Source organism: Engraulis encrasicolus, chromosome 6, assembly GCF_034702125.1.
Source record: "Engraulis encrasicolus isolate BLACKSEA-1 chromosome 6, IST_EnEncr_1.0, whole genome shotgun sequence".
Lineage (NCBI taxonomy): Eukaryota > Metazoa > Chordata > Actinopteri > Clupeiformes > Engraulidae > Engraulis > Engraulis encrasicolus.
Genome location: NC_085862.1, coordinates 54,141,886 through 54,158,024, shown reverse-complemented (window position 1 = coordinate 54,158,024; position 16,139 = coordinate 54,141,886). Strand labels below are relative to the sequence as shown.

Sequence of the window (16,139 nt, the reverse complement as noted above, 5' to 3'; positions counted from 1 at the left end):
GTGGCCCGCGCGTCCGTCGTCAGCAGGCAGTAATGCAGGACCGTAGGCCGGGCCGGCCGGCGGGGGCCCTCGTCCGCAGACAGATGCCGCTCAGTGTGCCGCTGGCCGTGTGGTGGGAGAGAGAGAGAGCCGCTGACGATAAATCACATTTCACACCAGGCAGCCACCCAGCACTGGGCCGACCCGGGGAGAAACAAGAGGATCACTCAAGAGGATCACACACGACACAGCACACACTGTCACACACTCATCTCCGCTCACTCACTCCACTCCACTCCTTCCCGCCCTCATTGACTGTTGACTGGGATTTGTTTCAGCACACACACACGCATACACACACACACACATCTTATGAACTGAGTAAATACATGCGGCAGGCAGTGACCCACGCAAGAGAGGCCATGCAAAGTCGTGTGCCTTGGAAACCCCAAAAAATGGGGGGCTGGCAAAAAGTGGATGGGCCCACAGCGCAGGATGAAATTTAATACTTGCAAAACCAAAGAACAACATCATCTGCTTCACACAATGGGTGCACTGCAGCGTTGCAGTGTTGTTCTGAAACATTTCAGAGACCCGTTGCACACGTGTATGTCTGTGTGTGTGTATGTAGGCCTGTGTGTATGTTTGAGAGAGAGAGAGAGAGAGAGAGAGAGAGAGAGAGAGAGAGAGAGAGAGAGAGAGAGAGAGAGAGAGAGAGAGAGAGAGAGAGAGAGAGAGAGAGTAGGAGAAAGTGTGAACATGAGTGTGTGAGAGCAGGCGCCTGTGAGAAGGGCAGAGAAAGAGAGGAATGTGAAACACCAACAGCAACATTCCACCCGCTTCTTCCACTGCCTGCAGCAATTCCACATTGTCATGTTTCCCTTTGTGCGTCTCCAAAGTCACCAAGCTTGACTAAAAACGTGCGAAACTTAACTGACATGCATCCTCGTTCCTCAATGGAAATGTGCAACACAAAATAGTGCAAGAACGTGGTTTTCAAAAAGTTGATGTTTTGAGTAGCTTATGTGGTGCTTTGTGTCCCCAGACTGAGGCGCGCTGCCATGACTTCCCCTATCGAAGTACATCTACAAAGGGCTACAAGGAGGAGACCACGTCCGTGTTTTGTGGTCGTGTGTTGTTTGTTTATTTCTACTGATACAAATCCTCATTAGTCCGGGATAACCATTTATGCCCATTTCTAAAAGGGCCAGCGTCTTTTAAAAGTTCTCGTTCACAACAGGGGACAACACTTTACACTGAAATGCATTTGAAAAAGGAAAAAATCAACTATGTTTGGTGAATATAGAAACATTAACGTTCGGTCCACGCTTTCTATAACTAAAATAGAATGAATCTCTGCTCTGTGCACAACAGTGCGGCTAGGCCAAGGCTGCGCAATGTAGCAGCAAGCTAGCAGCGTTCACATCTGGACAGCGGTGCCCATTTCAACTCCTAGCAGTCTCCGTAACTTTCTCACCTAACCAGCACCCAACAACACTCGACCAATCCTTCAAGATAACTTCAGATGGTCATTGAGTTTTAATATATCGCAACTCACAGAGTTCCTCACTATTCTAAACTGCTTGAAACTTTCTGTTGAAAGTTTCTATTCTCAAAAAGCATCCCGGGGAGACTTCGTTGACTTTTAGGTGCTCAGTTCAGAAAGCTAGGTTGCTAGTCCTCCATATATTGTAACCTGCAGTGCTGATGGGAACATTTAGACATATAGCAAGTAACGTAAATGTAGGTGTTGTGGCTATTTTAAGAGTAAATAAACAACAACTGCACAACAAGTCAGCAAGACGGCAAAACTGTAAATAGTTCTGACTGACTCAATACCCGGAGCGAATGCAAAGATGCTTTGGGGTTGCATAGGGGTTACACCACGTTAACCTTACAGATGCGAAGGTTTTAACTCATCAACCTCAAAGCAAAACAACAGCAATAAGAAACAGAGAAGGTAATGGAGACACTTACCTAATGACAGGTGAACGTAGCAAATTAGGAGGAAAACAACTTTGCCGGAACAAATACCGGGGAACTGGCCCATATTTTCTGTAAAATCCACATAGAGTCACCAGCGCGAGGCTGAGCTCCGTCTCAGGTTGGAGTAATTAAAACTTCAATGACTCGCACAGATGTTTAGTTTACAACTAAATCGTACACCGAACAAGCAAAACTTCTACTAAGTATTTCGAACATTAGGTTTGCGTACACGATACTGCGATATATCCTTTGTGTTTAGTATTTCTCATGGAAGCGACGTGAAACTTAGCGAAATTACCAAACTTCTCCCCTCCTGTCCCGTCGCAGCCGTCACACCACGGTAAGCTTCCGCAGAAGTTAGAGGAGGAACTAGCTAATGAGAAAGGAGTTGGTCTTCTCCTTGTCGTCGTTCTATAATTATCTTCACAATGATGTCCCACCTACTTCGTACCATATATAAGAAATTACTATTTTTACAGTCTGTTAAAACACGCTGTTGAAACAGTATAGTTTTCCTTCATCGCACTAAAAGTTTTTCTTTTGCGATGGCGGAGGAATTTTCACTTATTTTCAAGTTCTCAAAGCTTTGGTTCGATGACTCAAATTTAACCCATTCATGGATTGTACGTGATGAAAAAAACATTTCTTTGAAATGAAGGCCTACTGACGCATTTGCCCCTTTTGCAATGAATACAAAACTGAAGCTGGGTCATTTGGCGCATGAATTATCCAACACGCTATCAGTTGTTATATTACTACTTACTTATACAATCATGACATAGTGTTGTGGAAGAGGCTATGTCACAAAATCAAAATTGTTTTTTTTTTCTGAAAGTAGCCTAGGCCTAGTGTAGGCATAACCTGTTCCATTATTGACCCTTAACCCCACTCCAATCCTTGGGTTTAGCCTAACCCAAGGAGTGTATTCATTTTCCATTGTGCCAACGTGTATTCCTACATTAATTGGTTGAATTCCACATCATTAAGTAGCCTAGATATCCTGTGACAAGAACATTTGTTAGTCACAGAGCGTGAAATCAACATCTAAGGGCCCCCCACAGAGAGGACAAGGTAAACAAACCACCCCCTCTCTATTGTGCGAGACTTTGCATTTTCAAGAGACATTCATCACACTGAATACAGCTAATTAACTCCCCCTAACACGCTGCTGGGCTAACAATGGCTCAGTGTGCTATTTGCCTCAATCACCCACCACCCCCTGTTGTCATTCATTCTGTTACGAGAGTTGAGCTATCTGATAGATATCCTATTTACGATATGGCATGCTAGTGTAAAGTGATTTGCATAAATAATTAAATGTTGTTTCAAAGTAATGAATAGGCATCTTGACTTGGCCCAGGCTCCCCAAACTTCAAAAAAAAAAAAAAAAAAAACATGTGCATTTTGTAGGTCCCTACCTGGTAATTAAGTCACCATCTGTTTTGTGCTTTTCTCCTGTTATTGCAAATAACATTTCGTCTGTGGTTAGGCACATTTTTGGTCAAAACAAGACACCTCTTATCAATTCTCAAACACATCATGTATAGAGGCCTAGTATTGGGTGACTTCATTTCTTTCACACTCAAAAGGGTAACTTCACTTCATTCACACAAAAGGGTTCACACTTGCACAAAACAACACTATAATAACATAATAACTGTCATCATGTTGGTGCCTCTATGTATTTTTATTTTATATCATTGTTGTAGAAAGGGGTCTGAGCCAAACACATCAGTAACAGGACAAGAGCATGGCAGAGTCAGGAGTCAGGAGTCAGCAGTCAGCTGTCAGCGGGCATGAGATATACAGTGCTGGACGTGGGTGTCACAAGGCAGATAAAAGGGTGATATACTGGGCCCGGACCGGCGAGGCAAGGGAGGAGTGATCACTGAAGCACTGGTTACCTGCCTCCCCCCTCACACACGCACTTACACACACACACACACACACACACACACACACACACACACACACACACACACACACACACACACACACACACACACACACACACACACACACCTCAACTCCCTTTCTCACCATCAAACTTCACCGCCTTGTCACCCCTTCCTCAAACGCACGCACATACAAACACACACACACACACACACACACACACACACACACACACACACACACACACAAACACACACATCATGTCCTCCTTTCCCTCTCCAAGCGTGGGAACCTTTACTTACCAAATCACTGTCCTGTCATCCGAGCAGGAAGCAAATGGGTTTGCTGATCTGGATACACCAAGAGGAATTTGGTGTTAGTTGGTGTGCGTGCATGTATGTGTGTGTACTGTAGCTGTGTGTGTGTGTGTGTGTGTGTGTGTGTGTGTGTGTGTGTGTGTGTGTGTGTGTGTGTGTGTGTGTGTGTGTGTGTGTGTGTGTGTGTGTGTGTCTTTTCATCTGTGCGTAAATGGTTAATAAGGAATAAGGAAAAACCCAAGCAAGCACAGCAGAGGGCAAAGCTGAGGTTGAACGATGAATAGACCTAACCACTCCTTGTTTTTATTTTTATTTCGTATTTTTCTTTCCCTTGCCTCGGTGCGTCCAGGCCAGGACTGCACGATGTGCGTCAGCAGAGACAAGGGTGTCTTACAACCTTGAGGCTTTAGTGACCAGTTTTGCTTTACCCATGTCTCCAGTCAGGATCACCACCACACTGCCATGGACCAGAGCCAGCCGCCTTTTACTTTATACTGTACATCTGCGCTGAACACTGCTGGGTCGTAGCAGCACATTTTGGGCCCTATGTACACTCAGCTCCAATGGACCCCCCCAACCATATGTCTTCATCTGTGTGTAGGCCCCCTATATACATGGGGCCCTGGTGACTCCGTCACACGTTACCCCCTTGAACGGCACCCCTGCTGGTGGTGATGCCACTTCATCTGGCCCTCTCCAAAGTAATGACACGCCTGCATGCCAGGCCGGAAGCGGCACCTATCTGTTGCCCCCTTAAAGTGAAAGGGGAGAGGGGTGACAGGAAGGAAGAGCGGGTATATTTAGGGGCAAAGATTAGCTCCTGGCCTCCTTGACCTCCTCCATGATGCGCATAGGCAGCAGGTTCGGTTCTGCTTGAAATGCAGACGGCAGATGCACAGATTCCCCGACCAGGGGGGGAAAAGTTCAAGGCCTCTTGTACAGTAGTACACTGTAAAAAGAGAGACTGCAGTTCATTAATATTTAAGTATTTATGATAGAAAGATAAAACTCTGAAAAAATGGGTTTGCGCATTTTGGAATGGAATTGAGTAAAATTAATCATTTTCCAGCAATAATTCACTACATTTTACACACTTTTGAGCAAATAAAATTAGCTCTGAATACCAGAGTATTTATTAACTGGTTTAAATGAATTAAGTCAATGATATGGTGTAAGCAGTAGATTTTACTAGAATCGTATCTAAGAACTTTGATTTTATTCATTGAGAGGAAGCTGTTTCAATGACAACTGCATTTCCGGCGCAGCCAGCAGAGGAGAAGTCGCCTGCACGTGGTCATGGACTGTTCAAGTTTTGGACTTCTGTAAAGGTAATGAACTGGTTTCATTATTATTTTGTCAACATCTTAAGTTTGCAATTCGATGTAGGTGTACAGTCGAATATCATTCCGATCCGTCTCTCACATAATACAAGTAGTATTACTTGGTCTATTCGTAGTAGGCATGCTGTCCGAAGCAACACCAATTCCCATTTTTAGCCACGTGTTCAGTTCTAGACAAGTTCAAGAGCTGGTTTAAAGCTAGAAACGAAAATTTGTGTGAATTACATTAAGTTTCTCACCTTTTCATCGCCAGTGTCTCTTTTTGATTAGGCTAACTGCACAGTTACGTAGGCCTAACTTTTTAGTCCAGTGTAGCAGGCTAGGCTACAGTCATCTGCAAAGACTTTTTTTCTATCGAACTCGCTTTCACTGAACAGCTCGTGTTGGAAAGGGTTTTGTACATGTGCCCTTGCCGTGTTTCTCACTTTGAGGAGTACCATCACAAATATGTGATTAGAATTTTGCCCAAATTTTGAGTTCTCATTTTGATGTCATAAGGACTTTGCAAGATTTTTTAACACAGACTTCGATGGGAGCAGTAGAGTGTTCAAGTAAAATTCTAGAAGAACCTGGGGAAAGTCCTTACTCCTCAAAGGGTTAATATTCATGATTCAGGTGCACAGTGAGTGGCAGGTAGATTATTCATGTTCCTGGGCACGAGTTGGTAAGTCCCTTAGTTGAGTCGATGCCACTTGCTGTTGAAGTCCTGCTGAAGTTTCCTTTATCCTATGTGCGTAAATGACCAAAATGTAAGTAATCCTGACGAAATATTGAATATCTAGCCTTTTTTTCCCCATGTATGTGATGTGTGAGATGATAGAAGTTTTAGAGATCGTTTTTTGTCTACTCATTTCCAGCTAAGTTACCTTGAGTTTAGCTTGACTTTACTGCATATTTACGGTGCTATTTGCTTCCTATGTATGTGTGGAGTCATTTCGAGTGCAGTGTGTCATAAATCTGCCCTTTATTAGACATTGTAGGCTTATAATATTGATGCAGAAGTTCGTTGGATTTTGTATTCATTTAAAGTGAAGATGCTGGAACTTTCCATAGCTGTCAGCAACCTGTTTTACCACTAGTTGCCTATAGAGGGCGATCTTCCTCCATATTTGTCATGTGTCCTGTATCTCTGTGTTAGTGCACCAGTATAGTTTTAACTGGAAGATATTTTCCTGTCCCCTTTTTTCCTTGTAGACCACACACACACATGCCTTTGTTACCTTCATAATGTAAATGATTGGAAACCTACTGAAGAATATTTTATTTGGAATTGCATTCAATTGTACCCTGGTGCTTTGCTGTGCTGCATTCATTGTATTACCTTATATTGAAGAAAAGGCCAGTAAATTCCTTTTATTCCACATTGATGTCCACACACCAAGGAGACACGCACATATTTTCCAATTTTCCTAATACAGTCCACCCATTAGTTCCTGAGCTATGCCCGTTGTCCCATAGCTCGTGCCTAGCTGGATCGACGCCGCGTGAAGAGCGGACATGCTTTGTTTTGTCAGCGAACACACATGGTGGTGGTCAGCTAATATCTCTAGATTCAGCTCTCAGTCAGATGGTGTAGCAGCAGCTATCACTGTAGACCAAACAAGAACATTGCTTGTGTGGTTGTGCATCAAAGGAAAACATTAAATGCAAAATTCCAAATCGCATAGGCATGAACCCATTGAACTGTGCATACATGTTAATGTGTAGGGTAAAATGGTACAGGTTAAGGGCATTAAAGATCCATTTTGTCAAATTAATTGAACAGGCTAAGGGCTAAAACGGAATAAAAAAAGGTTTTTGAAGGTTGAATTTGTGCTGAAATAATGTTCAGATTGTCCTCATGCACTTAGTACACTAGCACAGAGTAATTTAATCATCTGATGCATGTCCTTATCTTGTCCCCTCCCCCTTCCCCCTTCTTTTTCTAGCTGTTCGTGCAAGAGTATTTTTAAGTGAACCTGGTGCACGTGGCATTCAAGACAGCAAAGTTTAAGAGCATCACATGGACCCAAGTGGTTGAACAGCACAGAAAACAGTGAGTTTTGAATACAAAATGTAAAATTCAAAATTTTGTGCAGAGTAAAGGTGTGAAGGCCCCATGTTTAAAAAAAAAGGCTTCACCTATCTGCAGACGGGCTGACCTTGGGCTGGGCATTAGCGTAGCGTGATGGAAGCCCAAGACAACATTTTTTTGGAGATATTAACACATTAAAGGCTGACTTAAAGGGCAAAATGACTTATTTTGAGGCATTGCTTAACCCATTGACGCCTAAGGCACCTGCAAAAAAGGGTGCTGAATGCCTGAGCCCTTTTTAAGAAAAGCTGCCCTCAGCCTGTAAAAACCTAAATATCTTAGCTTCTGAAGCACATAAAAATATGCACTAAGTTGCATTTAAACACAAAGACCCTCATCTTTCCTTAGAATGTGTTCATTCATCTCAAACAAACAAAGATTTTTGATAAAGTTGTCTCAAATCTCATGTACCTGAATGTTGCGTAATGCAGCTCCAGGCGCCAGGGCCAATGTTGCAAAACGCAACATCAGGCATCAATGGGTTAAACCGGTAGTTTCATGTTTTGATATGTCAATGATATGTTATAGAGCTTGTCTCTTTCTAACCCATGCACAATTTATTATAGGATATTCTGGTGCCTTTTGAAATGGCTTAATGCAAAACTATGGTTTTGAACTGTTTATGTGTTTCATGTTTTAATGATGTTCCCTTACTGCCCTCATATGTCTAGATAATACCAGGTGTGGATCTAAGATCTGATGTGTGGCTCTCTCTTGTGTTTTCTTCTTTCTCTAGTTGTTTGAGCAGAGAAAGTGTGATTCAAAGCAGATGATTTTAACAGCACCACGAGACAAACAGTTCAGCGGCACAGAGAACAGTAAGTTGTGCATTCAAAGTGTCAATGTAGAGATTAAGATGATACAAAATAAGGGCATTGAAGGACCATGGTGCAGTTGAATTGAATGGGTAAATGTAAAAATTAAGGTTGAAATGTTCATTTGTTTTCTACATGTGCTTAAAAATGCAATGTTAAGGTCTCATATCTGATGCATGGGTATGTGTATCCTTTTCTTTCTCTAGGTGTCCATGCTACATCATTTGTAAGTGAACTTGGCGCACATGGCATTCAACACAGCTGAGTGGGATACCAAGCATAAAACGGCACAGAAAATAGTGAGTTTTGTTTCCAAATGTTTAAATTTAAAAAGGTAAAGGAGTAAAGTTTTTATTTTTTTTTATTTTTTTCCTAATATGCCAACTCCCGGCCTCCATTGCTCCCTTGCTGGCTTGTGGCCTAGTGATGATATTACTGGCGACAGAAGTGTTGGGGTTCTAGACTAACTATTTGCGCTGATGCGCCCAACTTTTTTTCTTTCCAAACACATTCCATCGCAGTTCCAAAATGCGTATTATGTATTTATTTTTATTTATTCATTTTTAAACGGATACCTCTATTCATTGGTAAATCGTTGCCTACCAATATCTTCCAACATAGTTATTTATTTTGAAACATAACTGAACTGAACAGTAACTTATGTAAAACTTCATGTGCTTCATGCTCAATGAACAACTTAAAATATCTGATATAAGCAGACTTTCTCCAACCAATTACTACGCTGGTCCCCAGAACAGCAAATGCAATGTTTGATGCAGCATTCCTTAAGAAATAAAAAAGAGAGTTTTAAACATACTCTTCTTTCATTTCGAAGTTATTCATATTTATTTGTAATTTCAATAATTTGGAAATTCCCAATGGGAAACTTCAACTTCCATTGTCATTGTGACACAGCACAGCACAGCACACAAAAACAATGCACACAACAAATTTGCATTTAGTCAGCTTGCAATTCTAATGTCATTTTCTCATTTGCATGTGGGTGGTGAGTGAAGACTAGCGCCCCAAAAGTTGTTGTGGGTAGTAGGCTGACGAGGAGAAACTATGGTTTTGAATGGCTCATGTTTTAGTAATGTTCACTTGTCCTCATTTGCTTGGATAATGCCAAGGCCTCATCTGATGCATGGGATTTTTTCTTATGGTGTTTCTTTCTCCAGGTACTGAAGACAAGATCCTTCTCAAGTGAAATTGGTGCACGTTGGATTCAAAGTGGGTGACATCGTAGGAGACGATCAACTCGGCAGCACAGAGAGCAGTAAGTTTTGCATTCAAAATGTTCATGTGGGTATGATTTGAACACAGTGCCTAATTACATGGGTCTGATGCATGTGTCTGTGTCCATGTTCTTCTTTCCTTAGGTGTTACCCAATGATATGGCGGTGTAAACTATGTAGATTTTCTTCCGATAGAAAAGGTAATCTGCTGAAGCATTATAGGCTACAACATGCTACCTTAGGTCATGGGTGGTCGCAGCCATGTCTATATGACTCTTGCCCCTGCTCATTTAAAACTCAAAATGCCCTCCACACTCATTTGTCCAGATACCATGCCACTAAAGAAAGTCTTGAGTCAGGAGGAGTAATCCCATCTTTTAAGTGTGCAGTTTGTTATGCTCATTATTCTACAGAAAAGGATTATTTTCATCATATCGGGAACCATCTGAAAATTCATGAAACTGTTTTTTGTGTATATGAAGGTTGTAACTTTAGAACAAATATATATAACACATTCCTTAAACACAAAAGCAGAAAACATAAATCCTGTTCCTTGAGTGATTTCAGAAAAGACTTGTATATTGATCACCAAAGACAGACTGTCGATCCTGTTGATTTACCTGAGGCCAGTGATGTTGAGAACGTTTCTTTACAATTTGATCAGGAGTGTACTTCAGACTTAGTTGTTCAAAGAATTGGCTTGCTTTTGCTGAAACTAGAAACCATTCATAATGTCTCTGTGAAGTGTGTTGATGCCTTGGTTGAAGACCTTCAGTTCATTTCTTCTTCAGCTTGTACTGGTGTTGTTAAAAATATAATTGAGACCACATTTAAGTCTAATCAACTTGTTGTTGACCAGAGCATTATCACTGATTTAGCAGAACAGCTATGCAACCTCCATCCTCTTAGTAAAGCATTTGGTGAAAGCGGTCCACTTGGCTCTGCTTTTAAGAGAAGAAAGTATTTTAAGGATCATTTCCAATGTGTTGGTAGTGTGGAATATATTCTTGATTCTCGCAAGCGCAAAACGTTTCAATATGTGCCCATTCTTGAGACTTTAGAGAAACTGTTCAAAAACAAAGGTATTGCAGAGGAAATCATATCGAGGAATTCCAACAGTAGTCAATACATTAAGTCAATTTTTGATGGGAAATTCTACAAGCAGAATAACTTTTATACCGGAGGTGAATTACGCCTATCTATAATCCTTTATGTGGATGACTTTGAATTGTGCAACCCACTTGGAACTTCAAAAAAGAAGCATAAAGTAACAGCTGTATATTGGGTACTGGGAAATTTGCCATCAAAATTTCAGTCTTCATTGACATCAATACATTTAGCCTTACTTTGTAAAGCTGATGATGTCAAACAGTATGAATACAAAACAGTTTTGGGACCACTTTTGAAAGACATTGCCACTTTAGAGCAAAAGGGTGTTTTCATTTCAAGTTTGGGAAAACATATAAGAGGGACTGTACATTGTGTAGTGGCCGACAACCTTGGGGCACATGCCATCAGTGGACTAGTTGAGAGTTTCACAGGGCCGTACATTTGTAGATTTTGTCTTGGACATTCTTCAGAATATCAGACACATGAAGTACAGACGGGTGTGTTTCCACCTCGAACAAAAGAAGAGCATAGTTTACATGTGCTCACTGTAAAAGACAGTCCAAATTTACTGCATTGTTTTGGTGTTAAACGCCTATGTCCATTGACTGAGAAACTGAACCATTTCCACTTTGTCACTGGATATCCTCCAGATGTACTGCATGACCTTTTTGAAGGTATAATTCCAAGGGAATTAGCATTGTGCTTTCAGATATTTACAAAGAAAAAGTACTTCAGTGTGTCTGAACTTAATGACTTAATTGGACATTTTCCTTTTAAGGGATCAGATAAAGCCAACTGCCCTCAAGCAGTTCCTAAAAGCTACATTCACCGCAAAACTACAGGTGGAAATGCCCATGAAAATTGGGCCTTAATAAGGTTCTTGCCACTCATTGTTGGTCCACGAGTACCTGAGAATGATTCTGCCTGGCAAGTCCTCCTTACATTAAAAGACATAGTTGAGTTGGTGGTTGCTCCCGTTCATACTGAAGAAACGATTGCATACCTCAGTTTTAAAATATCTGAACACCGTGACCAATTCTTCTGTGCTTTTCCTGAAGAGTCTCTGACTCCCAAACATCACTTTTTAGAGCACTATCCTGCTATGATTGAGTGTTATGGGCCCCTAGTTGGTGTGTGGACGATGAGATTTGAGGCCAAGCACAGCTTTTTCAAGCAGGTTATTAGACACACAAAAAATTTCAAAAATGTGCTGCTGAGCCTTGCTACAAGGCATCAACTGATGATGGCCTATCACTCTCATAGAGATGATGGAAAATCACCGTTGTGCGTCACAAAAGTGTCTGATGTGTCTCTAGATGTGTTGCATCCATCCATACAGGAAGCTCTGAAGGAAACGCGGCCAGTTATATCCACTGTGCAGTTAGCAAAAGCTGTCACTTTTTATGGAACGAGGTACAGTGTTGGCATGATTTTGCCATATGGCTCTACCGGTGGGTTACCAGACTTTGCTGAGATCGTTCAAATAGCCATATTGGACAATTCTGTACATTTCTTTGTGAAATTACTTGTTGCATGGTATGAGGAGCATATGAGATCTTTTCAGTTGGAGGACACAGGGAAATTATGTGTTGTTGAACAGCAGAACCTAAGTGATGTGTACCCTTTGGAAGCTTACAGTGTGAGAGGAAAACGCTGGGTTACTCTCAAACGCCACATCTGTCTTTGAGGCTATTGAAGTGCACTGTTTGTAACAGCTCAATATTACATGTTTTTCATTTTTTACTGTTTATTTTTTTTTTTTACTGTAATATTCTTGTTGTTCAGTACACCATTCACTGTATAAACAAACCTCTCTGTTTACTTTTGTCAGGTTGGCAAAGATGGAAGCACAACTAAGAGTGTTAATAGATGACAGAATTGAAAAGCTAATCCTTCCTTCAGGACTGCCAGATACAGTAGACGATCTGAAAGATGTGATAAAAGTGAGCTTTGGAATTCCTGATGAATGTTATCTCCTCTATTTGGACTCTGACTTTGGGGATTTTTTCACCCTCCATAGATGTGACCAAATCAAAAACAAGGACACTATCAAGGTTGTTAAAGCTACCCCTGTTGTTCTGGACCTGTTTCCAGTTGAGGAGCCTTTGGCTAGTTCTGTTAGTGGTCCATCTGTTGACTGGGAGTCTACCGATATGGTGGGGTTAGGCACTTCTGCCTTCAATACTCCTGCTGCTGAGTCATCTGCTGCATCTCTGTCTTCTGAGGCATCAACTGTTATTCTCCCCCCGAGAAGTCCCACAGAACGTTGCCAGCGTTGGCCAAAGCCATTCCCCATTCCAACATTTGCGTATGAAACTGAGATTTGTCTGCAGAGAGCCGCTGAAGAATTTCAGAGAACTGGGGCTCGGCTTAAACCTTCAAAGGTCAAAGCAGACATCGTTGAAAAGCTGTCCAAAAGCATATATGCATATGTTGCTTATCCATCAGGTGCCCAAATCAGCGACGTTGCTGAGGCACTTTGCACTAAATATCCCTTTCTCAAAGAGCCCGGTTCTTTCTCTGGTTTCTATGGATGGCAGCAAAGGCTGAGGTGGAAAATGTCCAACTATCGCACTAAGCTCAGAGCATACGGCGTCCCTGAAGTAATGTGCAATTCCCTCAGGCGCAAAAGCCCTGCAAACCAGAAATCTGCAAAGAACGTCAAAAAGCCTAAAAGGGCTGAGGTAAACTACCTCCCTCCATACCCAGCAGGAGAAACGGAGGAAAGTCTGGAGCAGGAGCGGATTCAGCTACTGACTGAGATCCAAAAAAGGGACAACAACAAAGTGATAAAGGAAATCATGTGCAACACATTTGCACACCGAAGAAATGAAATCGTAAACCAAATGCCCAGCATTGAGGAATTCCATGCCAGATGGCCTGCACTATTTGAAGCATCCCAAGTGAGTCAGAGAAAAATAAATATTTACTGTCCACCGGGAAGGGTCACAATGATTGTGTATGTGATATTAAATCTCTGCAATTTCTTGCATCTTTCAGATCGAAGAGGAGTTTCACCGAATTACAACCGTGCACCTTGAAGCTAAATTTATGGCCAAGCTAGATGAATACACTCCCAGGCTCATGACAATCTTTCAGGCCAAGGGTGGCGCCATGGGATTGAGGCTGCAGGCCATTCTCCTCAAGGTATTATGCAATGACTTCCATTATTAGCATTTTTCTTGACTTGTTTACTGTATCCACAGGTAATGAACTGAGGTACGCATCATCATTGTGGAGTTTCCTATAATAAAATTGAAGCTTTAGATACTTTTTAACACAGCAAATGTTTTTTACCTATTGAATATAGCATACTTTTGTATTTCTAGGCCCCAACCAATCCTGATGTCAACTTGATGCGGGACCTCATCATCCAGTGCTTGATGGTATACCTTGGGGAGTCCCTGAATGATCTCTTGAAAGAGTTTGATGTAAGTGCATATAAAAGTTCATTTACAGTATGTATTTATTTGTTGGCTCTCGCTTGTGCGCTGTCCATTTCACTCACTAAGTGCGTACGGACAATATCACTCTCTCTCTCTCTCTCTCTCTCTCTCTCTCTCTCTCTCTCTCTCTCTCTCTCTCACCCCCAAGTGTGTTCATGTGCACACTTACTTGGTCTCTCTCTCTCTTTCTCCAATATGCGACCTTGTGCTTGTGGCATCGCCTCGCCCTGCCTCCTGGCCCCTCCGTGGTTACTCTCACTCACTCTTTGTCTCTGTATGTGTGTCTGTCTGTATGCCTGTCTCACACCACACAATGCACTGTCTAGTTTTCTGTCTGCCCGTCTGTCTCACTCACTCTCACAAACTCTCTCTCTCTCTCTCTCTCTCTCTCTCTCTCTCTCTCTCTCTCTCTCTCTCTCTCTCTCTCTCTCTCTCTCTCTCTCTGTCTCGTGCACATGCAGTATGTTTCTCTCCTTACGCCCACACACTCTCTAGTTTTCACTGTCTCTGTGTCTTATCTCTTCACCTCTCATGTACTCTCACCCTCACTCTCTAGCTCTGTCTTGATTAAATACTGTCTGAGGAATGACTGCTGTAGGATATGACGCTGGAAAAATGATAACTGGCCCGCTAGTTTTGGACAATTGAAAATAAGTGCTCCTAACTATTTAAAAAATAATCCACAATCAAATAAGGAAGTGTCGCATGGAAACAGATTGTGTAGAGTGATGTATTAAATTGTCATCACAGAATGCTCAGCTAAGGCCATTTGCTTTGACTGATCGGATGATAAATAACACTTTGCATTAATATTTAATGTTCTTGTTATTTCAGGACGCTGATGAAGAACAGATGTCCGAGGACCTTGCTGCTCAAAAAATGAAGATCTACAGCATCATGTCCAGCTCAGCAGAGGGGCCGAGCGATGTTGGTGTCGTCATTGAGGGAGTGAAAGTTCTCACCACTCTGGGTACCTTTGCCAGGGCTTGCTGCATGCTCCTTGGGCTGACTTATGCACTAAATCTGGCCTACCCTAAGGAGCTCAGATATACATTTGAAATCTTCCAGACGCTCCTTCTGGAGCTGGACTGTTCAAAGCCGTCCCCAAAGCTGCACACTTTGAAGAGTAAGTTGTTGGACTAAGGAAATGCCGAACTGGACACTTGAGCTGAGGCGGTGCGATGGACACTTGACTTCAGTTTTTCAGAACTTAATGACTTAAAGATTTACCTTTTAATTTCTCCAAACACTACTTTTTCAAACAGATTGACACACGCACAAAAAAGTAAAAATGTGTTACGCCATCCTCGGTTGATTTGTTGATATCTGATGTGTCTGTAGATGTGTTTGAAGCTGTGAACGAAACATTAACAGTTATATCTACTGTACCGTTAAGCAAACTTATGCTAAGACCGTGCGATGGACACTTGAGCTGAGGCACTGCGATGGACACTTAAGCTGAGACACTCTGACTGCTGTGTTTCCGCCTCGAAGAAAAGTGTTCATTAGTCTTCATCAGTCTTCATTAACATCAACACATCTAGCGTCTATTTGTTAAGTTGATAATAGCAAACACTTCGCATACAAAACAGTTTTGGAACAACTTTTGAAAGATATTGCCACTTTAGAACAAAAAGCCATTTTCATTTCAAGTTTTGGAAAACGTATAAGGGTTACAAAGTAATGCTGTATGTATTCATGTCAATGAAGACTGAAACTTTGACAAATTTCCCAGTACCCAATACAAGTTACAGCTGTTACTTTGGTGTTCTTTGAAGTCCTAAGTGTAGGAGCCTAAATGCAGTTTATTTCTAGTTGGAATATTTTTCATTTAAAAAGATGCAAATTCATAAGTAATAAGTAAGAAAAATATTGTTTGTAATTTCATGATTCAGAAGGATTTAAAAATGTTATTTACATATGTACAGTTCATTGATATTT

The 16,139-nt window shown here is 41.7% G+C and overlaps 2 protein-coding genes across 3 annotated transcripts in view; one reads left to right on the top strand and one right to left on the bottom strand.

Moving 5' to 3' along the window:
- notch2 (notch receptor 2) overlaps window positions 1–2,312 on the bottom strand; it is a 93,015-nt gene extending 90,703 nt beyond the window's left edge. Inside the window, exon 1 of the mRNA XM_063201978.1 lies at window positions 1,957–2,312. Coding sequence (XP_063058048.1) covers window positions 1,957–2,029 — 73 coding nt within the window. The 5' untranslated portion in view covers window positions 2,030–2,312. The remainder of the gene's footprint in view (window positions 1–1,956) is intronic.
- Window positions 2,313–5,821: 3,509 nt separating this feature from the next.
- Window positions 5,822–15,926, top strand: LOC134450464 (uncharacterized). Of its 2 annotated transcripts, XM_063200307.1 has the most exons (10): window positions 5,822–6,267; window positions 7,447–7,553; window positions 8,329–8,410; window positions 8,614–8,706; window positions 9,586–9,683; window positions 9,787–9,842; window positions 13,465–13,655; window positions 13,753–13,899; window positions 14,082–14,183; window positions 15,033–15,926. In XM_063200307.1, exons 6-10 carry the CDS (start codon window positions 9,797–9,799, stop codon window positions 15,339–15,341), a joined length of 795 nt encoding a protein of 264 aa, XP_063056377.1. In that variant the 5' UTR covers window positions 5,822–6,267; window positions 7,447–7,553; window positions 8,329–8,410; window positions 8,614–8,706; window positions 9,586–9,683; window positions 9,787–9,796; the 3' UTR covers window positions 15,342–15,926. The 2 variants fall into 2 exon arrangements, with proteins under 2 accessions (XP_063056377.1, XP_063056378.1); XM_063200308.1 differs by lacking the exons at window positions 5,822–6,267; window positions 7,447–7,553 and having other exon boundaries at window positions 8,328–8,706.
- Window positions 15,927–16,139: the final 213 nt, after the last annotated feature.

What these genes read in the sequence shown, in the direction of transcription:
- LOC134450464 (XM_063200307.1), top strand. Translation starts at nt 9,797, where the DNA reads ATGATATGGCGGTGTAAACTATGTAGATTTTCTTCCGATAGAAAAG. An exon ending in TGCAGGCCATTCTCCTCAAG is followed by an intron (nt 13,900 to 14,081) that starts GTATTATGCAAT and finishes TTGTATTTCTAG; the next exon opens with GCCCCAACCAATCCTGATGT. An exon ending in ATCTCTTGAAAGAGTTTGAT is followed by an intron (nt 14,184 to 15,032) that starts GTAAGTGCATAT and finishes TTGTTATTTCAG; the next exon opens with GACGCTGATGAAGAACAGAT.